The 16,307-nt window shown below is 52.3% G+C and overlaps 1 protein-coding gene across 2 annotated transcripts in view; it reads right to left on the minus strand.

The window, feature by feature from the left end:
• Window positions 1-16,307, minus strand: part of ZFHX2 (zinc finger homeobox 2) — a 33,825-nt gene that overhangs the window by 8,864 nt on the left and 8,654 nt on the right. Inside the window, exons 2-8 of one of the 2 annotated variants that reach the window (XM_024231398.3) lie at window positions 6,521-8,610; window positions 5,803-6,320; window positions 4,717-4,957; window positions 3,359-3,433; window positions 2,949-3,007; window positions 860-1,060; window positions 106-232 (exon numbers count right to left, since the gene is read on the minus strand). In XM_024231398.3, the coding sequence (XP_024087166.3) occupies window positions 106-232; window positions 860-1,060; window positions 2,949-3,007; window positions 3,359-3,433; window positions 4,717-4,957; window positions 5,803-6,320; window positions 6,521-8,561 (3,262 nt within the window). In that variant the 5' untranslated portion in view covers window positions 8,562-8,610. Of the gene's footprint in view, window positions 1-105; window positions 233-859; window positions 1,061-2,936; window positions 3,008-3,358; window positions 3,434-4,716; window positions 4,958-5,802; window positions 6,321-6,520; window positions 8,611-16,307 lie in introns of both variants that reach the window. The other variant, XM_063715531.1, reaches the window with a different exon arrangement.

A 16,307-nucleotide genomic window follows, 5' to 3' on the forward strand; every position in this document is an offset into this window, starting at 1 on the left:
TCAATACCAGGGCAGTTGACCTTGGCCTCAGTCATCTTCAGACCTTGTTGGCCCATGGAGTCCCCTTTCCTGGTACTTTGGGAGGTTTGCTGTTCCATTCCTTACCTGCTGCCTGGTCTCTGCTCGGTGTAGGCTCTGGACCATGAGTGGGGGGTTCTTGGCCATTGTCCAGAGGGCTTAATGTGGGTCCAGACAGCACTTTGGTTGTAAATGTCATTTCTACAGTTGTAGCCTGCAATGGGAAAAAGCCTAGTGGCTTCACCACCACCCCTCACTGCCTCTACACCACTCCTGACTCATCTGCCCTACACCTGTACTCGCCGAGATCCCTTTCCACAGATCCAGCCTCCTGTCTGAACAAACCTCCCACCTAATTGCTGCTTTTGCTACAAATGAGAGAGCCTGGGCTGCTGCCTCTCCTATCTGGCTTCCTCTTTCCCCAAGCCAGAAGTCATCGTTCTTTGAGGCTACCTGGTCTGGCAGGCTGGTACCTGCCGTTCAACAACTCTTCCCAGGACTTAGTGGAGGTGAAACAGAAGCCTCTGCCTCATCTCTAAGTAGCGGCAGCTAGACAAGCTCGGTTCTGAGTCTCCCTCTCTAGAATCCAACTTCAAATCCATGAAATGCTGCTTTTGTCGCCAACACATGCACGTGCCTGAATACTCCTGCCTCTTCCTCCCCTCCTGGATGGCCCTAACAAGGCCTTGTCGGACCGTCCTCACCCAGCCAACACACGCACTTGCCTGAATGCCCCCTGCCCCCAACACATGCACCTGCCTGAATACCCCTGCTTCTTCCTCCCCTCCTGCACAGCCCTAATAAGGTCTCGTTGTACCATCCTCACCCAGCCTGTACTCACTACAAGCAGCAGCTTCTCAACGCACTCGGGCACCACGTTGTGAAGGTGGCTAAGGTGGAAGTGCAGGGCAGGCCGGCCCACCAGCTGTTCCTGGCACAGTGGGCATCTGTACTTGGGCTGCACTGCATGCTGGGAGAGTGTATGAGCCCTCACCTGGCTGGACTCTGGGCTCAGGAAGCTGCAGTATGGACAGCAGTATACCTGGAGGGTACGTATGGGTAGTGGAGGAAGTGTCAGGGAAGGATGGGACCCACCATCACATAGTCCTTTGGCTGCAGCACTGGCCCCCACTCTTTTTTTTTTTTTTTTTTTTAGATGGAGTCTGGCTCTGTCACCCAGGCTGGAGTGCAGTGGCTGGCATGATCTCGGCTCACTGCAACCTCCGCCTTCCAGGTTCAAGCGATTCTCCTGCCCTCAGCCTCCCAAGCAGCTGGGATTACAGGCGTGTGCAACCACACCCAGCTAATTTTTGTATTTTTTAGTAGAGACAGGGTTTTGCCACATTGGCCAGGCTGGTCTTGAACTCCTGACCCCAGGTGATCTACTCGTCTTGGCTTCCCAAAGTGCTGGGATTACAGGCGTGAGCCACCACGCTTGGCCTCTCACTCCTAATTTAAGAGGAACTAGCCAGATAGGAAGGCATTACAGCAGACCCAGCCTTCAGCCACAGTCCTGAGAGCTGGCTCCTCCCCACTTTCCCTTGGATTGGGACAAAGGCCTAGCTTAGGCCGCTAGCTTGCACTCCTTCTTTGTCTGGCCCTCTTCCACCATCCTGGCCTCTCTGCCTTTTCTTGGTGTGTCTTTCCCAGTCTTTGCTGCCTGCCTCAACTCTCCAGCTAACAGATGGCTCTGTACCTACTACCCCCACCTTGGATTTAGTTTTCTTCTCTTACCTATCCTATCCTGCCTGTGTCTTCTCTGTGAAATGGTTCCATTTCCTCTGGGCATTTTCTGGACCCAGAGGCTCCCTTGTCCCTGCCCACTCTGCCTCTGTGAACCGTCACCTGAAGAGGGGCCCTACCTGTCTGCTCAGAAGCCAGCTCATCCTCCCTCAGGCTCAGCAGCTCCCACCTTATTTTCCATCTTTCTTTTTCCTAATGTGAATAAACACCACAGCTCCCCCAGTGGCCCAGGAAAATTCTGGCCCAGCCCTCTCAGCACATTCTCAGCCACACTTCCAGAGGGGTGAGGCTGCCAGAGGTCCCACCATCACCTGACTGCCAGACCTGCCCAGCCTGCATCCAGGCTGGCACCAGTGGCACAGGCCTGTGTGTCAGGGAGGGGATGACCATAAAGGAAGGGGATCCAGATGCTCATCTTAATGCACCTAGCCCCTGGAGCAGACATCTGGAAGAGGTCTGTTGGTGGGAGCAGGAGTTAGGAAGAAAAGACACTGAGGACATAAGGCATTATTTCAGCTTGCAGTAATGCAGTAACACTGTGTATTGCAATAACAGTAAATGTTACATATTGTAGTCCAGTTTGAAGAGCTGTGAGGCACAGGATGGCATCTCAAACCAGAGGCTGGGAATCCCCTCAGAACACAGAGGTGCCATTCCTGGGTGCTGCCTAGGTCTGAGTCCTGGGGATTTAGAGATTTGTGGCACATGCTGTCAGTGTGAATCATTTGGTTGGTGCCTCTACCCTTAGTAAGGGGATGCCAGGACAGTTCCATCCAGGCTTAGGGTGTTTTGTAGGGTAGGAACACCAGTGTCTTGTCTTTCTGCTCTTAACTGAGGGATAAAGAGCTGGGCAATAGCTGGTTGTTTGCTTTTGCCTTTCTTCTCCCCTCCTTCCAGCATGTACCCCCACTCTTTCCTGCTCTCAGCACAATTCCTTTATTCATCTTTCCCTCAAGTTCCTGCTGTCTCCCTCCTATCATCTCCCTCTGTGCTTGACCCTGCAGGGCCAGCTGTGCCCCTCAAAGTGCTTAACATGTGGAACTGGATCTGGGTGGAATTTCTTAACTGTGCTATTCTGAGTGAAATAAGTCAAAGCATGACAAAATTACGTCTGCCTTTAGAATATGAGCAGATCTCAGTAAAGCCAGGCCCCCACTTCAACTCTTCCCAGTTACCCCAATTCTGACCGTGGTCTGGTTGGCACTGTCTCTGGAAGGGCCAGTCTTGTTTTCTGTCTCTTCTGAAGCTGAGGATGAAAGAAGAGGAGATTAAGGAACCCTGACAGCCCTCAAGATGATTTGTAGCAGAGAGCTTCCAGGGTAGGGAGTTGGGCACTAGGGAAAGGGCAGGAAACTCAGTAGATAGGTGAGGCCTGGCAAGGGCTGACTCCGGGTCAGTAGGATGGTCAGGTCTGAGTTCTCAAAGAGGGCGGAAGTGCCTGGCCTCTCGTGGCTCAGCCTCCCTTCCCCCTGATGAGCCCTTTCTTTAATCAGTTTTGCTCCTTGAGCACAGACATTGCTGGGCTCCTGGATTACTGCAAGGTCCCATGAGCATCTCAGAATGTAGGAGGACTGGGGGGAAGGGAGGGAAAACTCACCCAATTGTTCTGTCTTGTTCTGGGCATCTTTCTCAGGGGTGGGTGGCTCAGCTAAGGGGGTGCCAGGAGCCTTCCCTGTGTAGGATGGGGGGAGAGTCAGCTTAAAGAGGTGTGGCATCAGGGAAGGGAGGACATAGGACAGAGGAAGCAGGACAAGCAGCCAGTCAATGAAGGAGAAAATGGATGGATCAATCAGCAGGCAGGAGAGTATGAAAAGCCAACAAAAAGAAACACCCACACAGAAGATAGAGGGAAAATTACAGTATTAGAACTGGTAGGGCCTAAGAGATCATTTTATGAGAGTCCAGCTCCTATCCTTTTATAGAAGTCCAGCAGTAGACAGCAGAAACAAGACCAAACTCAGCTCCCTGTCTTAAATGACCCAGGAAGTGGGAAGCCCCAAAAATGTAGTGGGAGGGGCACTGAAGAAGGAAGCCTCGGCTGAATGGAAGCAGCTGCTGTGGTGAGCAGGAAGTGGCAGGTCTAGCTGGAAGAGGAGATTACCACTCAAGTAAGAATTGACAGATGTGTAGGAATTTATTTTCGGTGGCAGCCTAATTAAAGTGTTAAAGTTCCTTAACTCCATTCAGCCCTGCGCCAGGATCGTTACCTATTGATCTGGGCCCCTCCGGCACTTAACTCCAGCCAGCATATTGGCAATTCAATTAGCACCAGTCAATGCTGCGTGTTCCTGGCTCCTGCTGCCCATGCCCTCGCCCTTGCCCACCACTGGCTCTTCAAAGCCCGACGCCCATGCCCACCTCTGGCAGCCCCTTGCAGGCTCTTCTCCTGCACCCTCTGGATCAATGGTGCCTGGCTGGCTGTTCCCGGCCTCTGCTGGTACAACCTTAGCTGCCTAAGGGTGACTCTAAGCCCAGCCTTAGGGCTGAAGACCTCCTAGGAGACAGGAAGAGGCTGGGAAGCTTGTCAGGGGCCTCTTCCCACCCCTGCTGCCTTTGGATCATGCCCACAGCTCCTATCTCCTTCCAAGAAGCCCTGGCCCAGCAAAACACAGGTTCTCTCTCCTTCCTGCCCAGCTCCAGCCTGCCACCCTCCAGCATTACTAGGACATTAGTCACTACTCAGAATCACTGGGTGGTTCCTCTTCACCCTCTTCCTGTTCTATGTCATCCACCCAGCAAAGCCCCTGCCCTTCTTTGCCCCTCCACTCAAGGTAGCCTCCACGGTGCCTGACACGCTCATTCTGTCTTATCCCTTCACAGCTTCTTCCCATTTAGTATAGGTGGCCCACAGGCCCGCTTCTCCTTCCTTGTATCTCTAACTCCGCAGCCCCCATGCTCCCCACATCCTGCTGCCCTCCCTGCCCAGCTCTTATTCTCCAGTCCCCTCTTCCTCACCGGGAGTCCGGAGCTGCCCGTGGCTGAAGCTCAGGATGCTCTGAAGAGCTGCGAGTCCTTCCTCAGCGGTTGGGCCATTCTGTAGCAGCTGCAGATGCCTCTGGGCCTGGACATCACGGTGGGCAGGTGTGCGCAGGTGTTGCAGCACAGCCAAGCGGGAGGGTGTCTCCCATGCACACAACAGGCAGTGGTATAGCCCCAGCTCTGCCCCTGCCTCTGCTCCCTCCATGTCCAGCAGAAACTAGAACCATGGGAAGAGGCTGGCTCAGGCCCAGAAGGGACATGCCAGATCTCAGGGGACTTTTTTTTTTTTTTTTCTCAAGAGAGTCTTGCCCTGTTGCCCAGGCTGGAGTGCAGTGGCACAATCTCTACTCACTGCAGCCTCTACCTCCTGGGTTCAGTGATTCTCATGCCTCAGCCTCCCAAGTAGCTGGGATTACAGGCATGTGCACCACACCCGGCTAATTTTTGTATTTTTAGTAGAGATGGGGTTTCACCATGTTGGCCAGGCTGGTCTCGAACTCCTGACTTCAAGTGATCCTCCCGCATCAGCCTCCCAAAGTGCCGGGACTACAGGAGTGAGCCACCGCAGCTAGCCTCAGGGGACTTCTTTGCCTCCCCTAAGGGAGACTGACTAGCAGCAGCCCCCTCCCCACCCCTCGCTTCCTCCTCCTGAAACCCCCCCCTTTCCCTCCTATGGCCACCTAAGTATTATTGCTTGCTCTCCCCAACCCTTTCTCTTTCTCCTACCACTCGTGGACTCCCAGCATGCAAATGGAGTCTGGTTCCATCCTCTTGAACCTCTGGTGACATGACAAACTGAGCTGACACCACCCCTCCCTTCAGGGCCAAACACCAGAAGAGCTGAATAAAGTCTGTTTCACTTGTCAGAGTTTACTATCCTTTGGTCTCTTTCTCCATGTCTGTCACTTTGTTACCCTGGTACATATGTTGTTACCTGGTGCATACTTTCCTTTTTCTCCATTTGTCACCCAGGGTTTTTCTATCACTTTCTTACTCTGCATCTCCTCCCTCCATCCCCATTCCCTTCTCCTCTTCCGATGGCCCTTCCTGACCCAGCCTCACCTTATAGATTTGGCTGTTTTCTTCGTGGGCTGCACCCCTGGCATGCAGCTGCATCTTCTCCTTGCTGTTGGACTCAAAGTCACAGATGTTGCAGCGCAGGTGTAGTGGGGAGACAGACCCATAAGGAGCCCCATCTCCCAGGGACACTGGGGAAGGGGTGCCCATGGCTCCACCCCCCTCCCGCAGGTGGGCTGCCAGCTGGTACTTCTGAGCATGTTTGTCAGTCTTGAGGTGGAGTTGGAAGTTGGCCTTGAGCTGGGTGCCATAGCAGCAAAGCTTGCAGCGGTGGGTGTCACCAGCCACCTCCTTCCATTCAGCTTCCGGGAGGCTCCGGCCTATGCTGCAGTGGTAGAGCAGCAGCTCCAGGTTGTCTGTGCTGAAGGCCTGGCATACTAGGCAGCGGAACACCTTCAGGGACGGGCTGTCGTCTGGGGGTGGTGAGGTGGGCAGGCTGTCGGATGAGGAACCCAGGAGCTGACTTGGAGGCAGGTGGGCGTCAGGGGATAGGCTTCCAGGGGCTAGAGGACAGAGACAGATTAGTGGCCCAAGAAAGAAATGGGGCACGGTTGGTTCACTGTGTGGGGAGGTGGGTTAATGAGTAGGATAGTGCTCAGACGGACTTATGGTTACCTAAGTGAGGAGTTGGTCCTTGGGAGAAAGCAAGGAATAGAGTTTGGCCCTGGGGAGGAGAGAAGAGGGAAGAAGCACAGAAGCTTACCAGATGTGGGGAACTTGCGGGCAGGTGCTCCTAGGTGGTGGAAACCATTGAGAAGTAGCTGGGCTTCCAGGGGCTTGTCTGGCCTCAGCCCAGGGCCAGGCAAGGGAGTCTGAGGCTGCCCTAGGGCCTGGGGCCCAAAGTACTGGAAGAGTTCAGGGGGGCTAGTGGGGGTAGCCCCTGGTGGGGGAGGAGGGCCTGGCCCCATCAGTGCAGGTGGCAGGCCCAGCGGCAGCCCCTGGTGCAGCATTAGGACATTCTGCATGTGCTTCTCAGAGGTCATATGGATGCGCAGGTTGCGGGAGATGTTTGTCTCGTAGCTGCACACCTTGCACTGCCAGGATGATTTGGTCTTAGGCTCTTTGTCCCCCGTGGAGGGTGGGAGTGATGCCTCTGGTGGACTTCCCTGCCCACCAGGGCCCGCCTGGAAACCCTGCAAGTTGGCCAGGTGCTTGTCAGACTGCATATGGATGCTGAGGTTGCCTTTGGTGGTTGTAGAGTAGTTGCAGACGTCGCAGCGGTAGGGTTTGTAGCCACAGTTGTAGCTCTCTCCACGAGCAAGGCGGGGGTGGGCGCCCCCAGAACTGCAGTAGCTGCAGTGACTGTTGCTCTCAGGGTGCTTCTCTCGCATGTGCACATCCAGGGTCTGCTGGTACTTGTAGTGCCAGTTGCACTTGGGACACTTGAGTGTCTTGCAGGAGTTGCGTGAGTGGAGCAGGGACATGTGGCTGGACAGGCTGAGGCCCTGGAAGGCTGCAGGGGCTGGGGTGTAGTCATCAGCTAGGCGATAGGGCTGGGGTGGATCACTGGGGTCTTCGGGGGAGCCCACTGGGGCAGGGAGAGTGCCCCCCTCCTTGGAGGTGGGTGAGCTTTGGTTGAGTGGGGGGCAGAGCTCTCCATCCTCTTCTTGCCCCTCAGTGAACCAATCCGGCCCTGCCTCGCCTGCTGCTACTGGCGATTCTTTGGCTTGGGTTTGGCTGGGGTCCCAGGTGGCTGTGGGTGGAGAGGGTGGGCTGAGGGCCATAACTTCTTCATCCAGGAGGACAAGGGCCTGGACTTCTGCCTCAGGGGGGCCATCCTCCATCTGGGCCACATTCACCTCCATGTTCACTGTGCTGCTATTGTCAAGGGGTATGTCAGAAGAGGGGCGAGCAGGGAGTTTTGGTTCCAGAAAACTTATGAGGGCCTTGCACCCTTCATCTCCCTCCTGGAGCACAGCTGGGCTACCTGACAGGCCCTGATATTGGGCAGGGGTTAGCTTCACCCCATGAGACTGTGTGTGACCCATAAAGGCCTGGGGCTTGCTGAAACCCAGGCGGCACAGAAGGCAGAGCCAGAAGACTGCCACGTGGTTGCCCCCGCTGTTCCCCATGGGGCCATCTTTGGGATCTCCGGGTGGATTTGGAGCCAGCTGGTAGCTCCAGAAAGCTCCATGCCTTTCCTCACAGGCAGCCGGAGATGGTGCTGAGGTATCATGGGACAGAATTTGGTCAGAAGAGCTAAAGCCTTGGATTGGGTCAAAGCCATGTTGGATGTGAAGGGCAGTGAGGTGTGAGGGGGGTGGGTAGGCAAGGAAGGGCAGACTGGTCTCTTCCTTGATGCCCGCCTCACCCCAGGGGAAGCCCTTTGGTAACAGGAGTTCACTGCCACCTGGCAGGGACAGCTTGGCCACTAGGTAGGCCTCACCTCCAGCTGTGAAGAATAAGTGGTTGCTTAGGTCCATGGGAGGGAGCCCTTCCTCTTCCTCCTCCTGCTCCTTGTCCTTTTCCACCCCTGGGTCATTTGGTGGGAAGTGACCACAGTCAGCCCCTTCCTGGGGCTCCCCAATCTCCTTTGGTGGGATGAGGCCACAGCCCGACTCCAGGGGCTGTCCCCCTGGCTCTGAGGACCTCATGTTCTCAGAGGTGGAGGAGGCAGCAGGGGGATCTTTGGTGACAGGATCAGAGGGGGTGCTGGAGGAGGAGGTGTCCGAAGGCAGGGACGGGGCATTGTGCCCAGGGGAGGGGGTGGTACCAGTGGTAGAGGCTGAGTTAAGGGTGGCCATGGTAGATGGAGGAGTGCTGGGGGCTCATGTCAGCGTGACAGCCAGTACCCTGTAGGGAGACAAGGAGAGAGCAGTGCTGTGAGGCCGCAGGGACCCCAGCTGGGCAGCTGGATCTCTGGATACTCCTGCCCCATCCTCTTCCCTGAACACCAGACTCAGACACCACTTTGCTAACCTGAAATTTCACTTAGTGTCTAACATGCTTCAAAATTTAATATGTCCAACATCAGAACTCTTCATTTTATTTATTTTATTTTATTAATTAATTAAGTTTTTTTGAGATGGAGTTTTGCTCTTGTTGCCCAGGATGGAGTGCAATGGCGTGATCTCGGCTCACCGCAACCTCCACCTCCTGGGTTCAAGTGATTCTCCTGCCTCAGCCTCCTGAGTAGCTGGGATTACAGGCACGTGCCACCACACCCGACTAATTTTGTATTTTTAGTAGAGACGGGGTTTCTCCATGTTGGTCAGGCTGGTCTCTAACTCCCGACCTCAAGTGATCCGCCCACCTCGGCCTCCCAAAGTGCTGGGATTATAGGCGTGAGCTACCGTGCCCAGCCTAGAACTCTTTATTTGTCCCCTGAACTTGCTCCTCCCCATCTTTCCTATCTCAAAAGTTGGTACCAACATTTATCCAGTGGCTTAGGCTAAAAACCCAAAGTTTTATCTTGCCCTCACCTACTGGACATATCCACTTCAACGGCAATCTCTAAAACATGTCAATCCCTCCATTTATCTCCTTCACTAACACCATCCTGGGGCCTGCTGAAATCCAGGCAGCACAAAAGGCAGGCCATTATCATCTCTTTCCTGGACTAACACAACAGACGCCACACTGGCCTCCCACTTCCACTACTGCCTGCTACAGTGTATTTTCTCTCCCTCCAGCAGCCAGAATGGGGGCTTTCTTGCTCTATCTTTAGCACAGAAAACAATGCCTGCCACAGTCAGTGTCTTTTGAATGGCAGAATTCTAGGAAAGACCCTCAGATTTTCCATACCCTGATGAGGTAAATTCCCTAAGTCTTGCCAGAGATAGGGCATAATTGATTTCCACTGGCATGCAGGCACTATGCTTCTCTCCAGTGCCTTCCAGATCCATCTCTGGTCACAGCATGTGGAACAGATGGGAGCTTCTCTGGTCAGTTGAAAGATAACAGCTAGTCTGTTGCCTCCTCTTCCTCCCGAAAGAGGTAACAAATAGTAAGTAATAGTAATAATGTTACTAATAGTTATGTAGGTACATATACCATGGTCTTGGCACTGTGTTAAATGCTTTATGTTAATCATCTCATTTAATCTCACAGCAACCTTATTTTACAGATGGGGCACCCAAGAAACAGAGAGGTTAAGTGAGCTACTGAGGGTCACACAGCTCCAAGATGGTGAAACTAGAAAAGGACTGATGAGGCACTGAGTAAACCCCAAAGTTGTGGCCTAGACTCCTCCACCCAGCTAGACTGTCCCTTGGACACAATACAGGCAAAATGAGACTCCAAAGGACTAGAAATGAGGATTCCAGGCTGGGCATGGTGGCTCACATCTGTAATCCCAGCACTTGGGAGGCCGAGGCAGGCAAATCACCTGAGGTCAGGAGTTTGAGACCAGCCTGGCCAACATGGTGAAACCCTGTCTCTACTAAAAATACAAAGAAATTAGTTGGGTGTGGTGGCGCATGCCTGTAATCCCAGCTACTCAGGAGGCTGAGGCAGGAGAACGGCTTGAAACTGGGAGGCAGAGGTTGCAGTGAGCCGGGACCGTGCCATTGTACTTCAGCCTGGGCAACAAGAATGAAACTCCGTCTCACCAAAAAAACAGAAAGAAAGAAATGAGGATTCCTGGGCTGCCTCCAGCTGACAGAAGTGCCAAGGCTCCCATCCTTTTTTTTTCTAAATCAGGAACCTCCCCCTCAAACTCACCAATTCCCATGCCTCTCCATCCTACACTTCCCCCAAGGTCCCAGTTGGCCCATCTACATCCTCTCTAGCTCTCGTATTAGCAGATCTCTAGTGATTAAAGGTGCTTCAGGCCAGAGTGCTTCGCGTAAGGGGCGAGGGCCGTGGCCTCTCTTTTCCTGGGCTACCTCTAACCCTCACCTTCAGATTTTTTGCTTTGGAATGGGTCCTCAGTCTGGCCCCACCCAACCTGAAGGCCCCATTCTAGCTTCCCTCCTCCTCCTGGGGGTCTAGCCAGGCATGAAGTCAGAGCCATTAAGGAATGCTGAGTGGAATGGGATTAGCATGCTAATGAAAATGCAAATCAGCACCTGGGAAAGGGGTGGAAGGGATGGGGAGGTCAGGGGAGTTGGAGAACCGAAAGGGAAGTGAAGGAATTGGACTGAGGGGAGCCGATTTCTCGATAACCAGAAAGCAGAAGCCCTCAAGTTGAGGGAGAAAGGTATTCCTCCTACAGAATCCATGGTGGGGGAGAGGGGTAAGGGTGCTGGTTTGTGAGGGTCTGTTATTCCATCGTCACCCACAGGGTGGGCCACACCGCCCTTCCACTACCCCACCTGGTGGGAATAACTGACTCTGGGCAAGAGGCCCCGTCCTGGGCCCTGCCACCAAGGGTTGTACACAGGTGGGTGCTCTCTCCCAGCTGGCCCAAGTGCTAGAGCTCACCCTCCCTAAGCCTACCAGTTGCTTCCTGGCTCCTGAGTCACCATGCTCGATCACAGCTCAGAGTAGGGCTAGGCAGACCTAAGCCCCAAATCCTGCAGTAACTCCCAGATGCTCTCTCAAAAACATCTATTTCCTAGAACTGGAAAAAGACATAGCTGATTCCTAGCTAGAAACCAAAGGAGCTTAGCTTTTGGCTAGCTTGTAGGTGAGACTCTGATCGGCCGAGGGTAGGTTGGCAGCTATTTAAAATTGCAAATCTCTTCCCCACCTCCCAACGTAACCCTCCTCCTCTTTAGGAAAGAATTTCAATTGCAAATATATCTCTGCCTCAGTACATCTTCCCCCAGCCCCTACTCCCCCTTCCCCTTTCTTCTCGGAGCTTCTCCCATCACCCACTATTTATTACAAACCTTTAGCTGCAGTGATTTTTTTTTTGCTTTTTTCCCCCTCATTGCATTTTCACTCCTCCATCTTTCCTTCCTTCCCTCTCTGAATCGCTAGGTCCCTTTCTTTGCCCTTCCTACCTTGAACTGGAGACAGTGCAGAAACGGACAGGCCTAAGAGTCGTCCCCCTCCTGCCACCCCCAAGACCAAGATTCTTGCTCATCCTCAGACCCATCGCCATTCTTCCCTTTAGTTCCCGGCTTTCCTTAAGGGCATCCCCTATCCCTGCGGACACATCTCAGATGTGGGTAAAGAGACAAGGCGACCCCTGAAAGGCCCTGACATTGCTGCCTCTGAAGGAGGCAAGAGGAGGAAGGAGGAAGAGGGTGGATCTGGTGTAGGGTGGAGGTTGGGGACAGTCAGGAAAGACCTGGGTAGAGGCAAGGGCTGGGAGCCTCTGTGAAGGAGAGGGGTTAGGGGAGACAGAGCAGGCAGTGGCGGTGGTGTGATTAGAGAGGAGATTGATGTGAAGGGGCGCCACAGACGGCAGAGAGAGTCAATAAAACGAGAGGATCACATTAGAGGCGACAGAGAGAGCTTTAAATTACAAGGCTGCTGCCACTGAGGGGGATGGGAGGAGGGAGGCCTGGAGCCAAGGAAGGGTGGAGAGTTCTCAGGGTGTAGTCATCCCCTGAGATGAATCTTGCAGCTCCAAAATGGCCCTTAGTCTCCAGAGTTCCCTGCTGCCCCTTCACTCTACCCTGCTCCCCTAATGCACTGTTTCCTCACAAGGCTGAGGAGGGGAGGAAGGAGAAGATGGAGAGAAAGGTGTGGAGAAATAGAAGACACTTTTTCCTTTTGGTATTGCCCTCTTCCTCTGTCCAGACCCAGGTCTCTGTTTACTTCTCAGGATGAGAAAGGAAGGATGGAAGTGCTACTTTCAAGGCTCAGCCTGGGAGTTAATGCCCCACAAACAAAAAAATATATACAGTCGTAATTACTGAGCTGCAAATATTCTTCCATGGGAGGTGGGAGATACACATTAGGACCCAGAAAGCTGCCAAGAGAGAAATGTGATGAGACAGAGATAAGAGGCTCAGATGTAAAGTTGCAGAAACACAGGTGGAAAGCTGAAAAGGCAGGCCCTGACCGAGCAAGATGGGGGAAATAGTGAGACTTAAGGACGGGAGAATTACAAGAGACAAAGGGCATGGGCAAAGGAAGGACCAAAAAATTGAAGTCTGAGAAAGGAGAGAATCTGCCCCTCACTGAAGAGGAGCCAGGTCGTGGATTCAGGCTGGCCGGCAGAACTGGAGGCAAAGCTGACCAGAGGTGCTTCCTCCCATCCCCCAGCAAGACCAGGACTCCCTTTGGTACAGCCCCCTCCCAGCTCTGGCTGACCAAGAGCGGAAAAGAAACACTACTGCTCCCTAGTGGTTACAGAGGGAATATCACCAAGGAGTTGGCACGACTAATGGGACCTGACTGGCTTTTTCCTCCCTAACTCCCCTCCAAAAAACAAAACTCCTCCCTTTTCTCCAAACCCAACTCCATGGCAAAGGCTTTCGAAGTGAAGTCTATCAGGGCACCATCAAGTTTGCATATAATGATTTTCACATCAGGGCCTTCCAAACAGTTGTTTTTCATTTTCTGAGACAGAGTCTCGCTCGGTCTCCCAGGCTGGAGTGCAGTGTCACCATCTTGTCTCACTGCAGACTCTGCCTCCTGGACTTAGGTGATCCTCCCACCTCAGCCTCCCTCCCAGTAGCTGGGACTACAGGCATGCGCCACCATGCCCAGCTAATTTTTGTATTTTTTGTGGAGACAAGGTTTCGCCATGTTGCCCAGGCTGGTCTCAGATTCCTGGGCTAAAGCAATCTGCCCGCCTTGGCCTCCCAAACTGCTGGGATTACAGGCATGAGCCACCAAGCCCAACCTTCCTAACAGTTTTGCCTTTCACTTTTCTATTGTTTAATCTACCCACTTTCCCTTAGAGTCAATTTTAGGACCTTTTTTTTTAAATTCCTCTCTCTTAAATTGTTGCCTAAGGCATTGTACCCTTCCATACTCACTGTCCTCACCTTCCTCCCCTTTTTGTCTCAACCTGTTGATTACAAGAGGAGGCGACCATGGAGAGAAGGGGAAGAGAAACAGGAAGGATGAGATGTGTGTACCCCTAGTATGGGGGATTGTTTGGTATAAACAGCAAATAAACTATAACTAGATGAGCTCTATTTTTTAGGGCAATGGAAGAACATGGGCTTTGGATCCATGCACAGAGAGCCAGGTTCAATCCTTGCTCCATCACTCACTAGCTGTGCAACTTTGGGAAATTACTTATTGATCCTTAGTCTCCTTATCTGGGAAAATGGGAATAATGATATTTTCCTTACTCAGTTGTGAAGACCAGATAGGTAATGTGTAAAGTGCATTTGCTGGGTGTTCAATGAGGGTAGTTCTTTTCCTTCTCTCTTGGCTGTCTCCCATCATAGAGTGGAGCATGGTGTTTGCACAGAGGCTGACAGCTTTCCTTCTGTTCACCCCTTTTTCTTTTTTCTCTTTTTTTTTTTTGTTGAGACAGAGTCTCACTCTGTCACCCAGGGTGGTGTGCAATGGTGTGATCTCAGCTCACTGCAACCTCCACCTCCCAGGTTCAAGTGATTCTCCCTACCTTAGCCTCCCGAGTAGCTGGGATTACAGGTGCACACCACCAGGCCTGGCTAATTTTTGTATTTCAGTAGAGACGGAGTTTCACCGTGTTGGCCAGGCTGGTCTCGAACTCCTGACCTCAGGTGATCCACCTGCCTTGGCGTCCCCAAGTGCTGGGATTACAGGTGTAAGCCACTGCGCCCAGCCTCTGTTCACCCCTTTCTTGACCAAGATTCATCCTCTAATCTCTGCCCTTTTCACCTGAGGGCAGAATCTTAGGTGGACAGGAATTTTTTTTTTTTTTTTTTTTTGAGACGGAGTTTCGCTCTTGTTGCCCAGGCTGGAGGGCAATGGCGCGATCTTGGCTCACTGCAAACTCCACCCCCGGGTTCAAGCGATTCTCCTGCCTCAGCCTCCCAAGTAGCTGAGACTATAGGCAGGCACCACCACGCCCAGCTAATTTTGTATTTTTAGTAGAGACAGAGTTTCTCCATTTTGGTCAGGCTAGTCTCAAACTCCCAACCTCAGGTGATCCGCCCGCCTCGCCCTCCCAAAGTGCTGGGATTACAGGCATGAGCCACCGCACCTGGCCAGGATTTAAATCTAGTCTACTCAGCCATAGAGTTCACTTCTTACTTAGCCCTCTTGACTGCTGGGTCTAGAGATACCCATTATTCCAGAGCAAAGAGTAGAAATTTTGCCCAGGCTCACACTTGGACAGAAGCAGCTAATAAGTGGATCAAAACTATTCTGGCCTTTCCCTGCATGTCTTCTTTTTTTCTTTTTTCCAAAGATCCTTTCCAAGTCATCCCTGCATTTAAAACTATCATTCTATCTCTAAATCTTACCTTCTATATTTAAAAAGAAAATAAACAGTACTTTGATTCTTCCCTTTTAATTCTACCTATCTCTCCTAGACCCTTCCCCTTCTATAAATATTTAAGGAGAGCTTACTTTGTGCAAATAAGTTTTGTCCAAAAGAGAGAGAAAGAACGAGTATGGCAGGGAATGAGACAAGCAGGAAAAGGAGTGTTGTAAAGGGCAAAGAAAGATCGCTAAGGGAGAGAAGAGGAGGGAGGAAGAAGGGAAGGAGAGAGGGAGAGGTAAGGAAGTGAAGAGGAAGATGAAGCTAGGTCTTGATTTGCATATATTGAATCTTTTCCAGGCCTCCCAGCTCTGGCTCCAGATTGGGATGGTGGCCTGTCCCCAGTGAGAAGGAGGTGGCAAGGAGGCTGTCTCTTGCACTTTGCAAGATGCTTAAGGTGGGCATGAGTAAATTGGGTGAGGTGTGAGGAGAAAAGGGTAGGCTCAGGAAGAAGATGGGGATGGTAGGGAGCAGACAGGAGGAGAAGGGAAGCGGTAGACTGAAACCACACACGTTCACATTTGCATGGATTTGTTGAGGTGTGCTGCAGAGTGTCTGCTACTGATGGGGGTGGGTGTCCAGGAGAGGAGGCATCTCCCTTGATGACTGGGAAAGTATTGGATGTGTTAGGACAGCACTGTGGAGCTGCTCTGCTGCACAGATCTATGTGATTTTATAGTACACTGGAGAGACTCACATCCTGCTTGATGTGGTTCTCACGTTCTACATACCACAGGCTTAGACAACCACAAACCAGCTCGGAACCCTTCTTCTGTATGAGCACTCAGTAGTGAAGGGACAGGGAATTGTCCCCTTAAATTCAGAATCAGGATCCTATCTGATCCTTGCATGGGGAACCGCTGAAGAATTTGGTCTCCCAGAACTTGGTAGGAAAACATTCTTTTTTTTTTTTTGGAGATGGTGTCTCTGTTGCCAGGCTGAAGTGCAGTGGTGTGATCTCGGCTCACGGCAATCTCCGCCTCCCGGGTTCAAGCAATTCCCCTGCCTCAGCCTCCAGAGTAGCTGGGATTACAGGAGCATACCACCACGCCCAGCTAATTTTTTGTATTTTAGTAGAGACATAGTTTCACCATGTTGTCCAGGATGGTCTCTATCTCCTGACTACCTGACCCGCCCACCTTGGCCTGGGATTACAGGTGTGAGCCACTGCGCCCGGCTGGAAGGAAAACATTCTGAGTGACCGTGTATGTAAATAAGTCTTTCTGGT

Source organism: Pongo abelii, chromosome 15 (assembly GCF_028885655.2).
Source record: "Pongo abelii isolate AG06213 chromosome 15, NHGRI_mPonAbe1-v2.0_pri, whole genome shotgun sequence".
NCBI classification, from domain to species: domain Eukaryota; kingdom Metazoa; phylum Chordata; class Mammalia; order Primates; family Hominidae; genus Pongo; species Pongo abelii.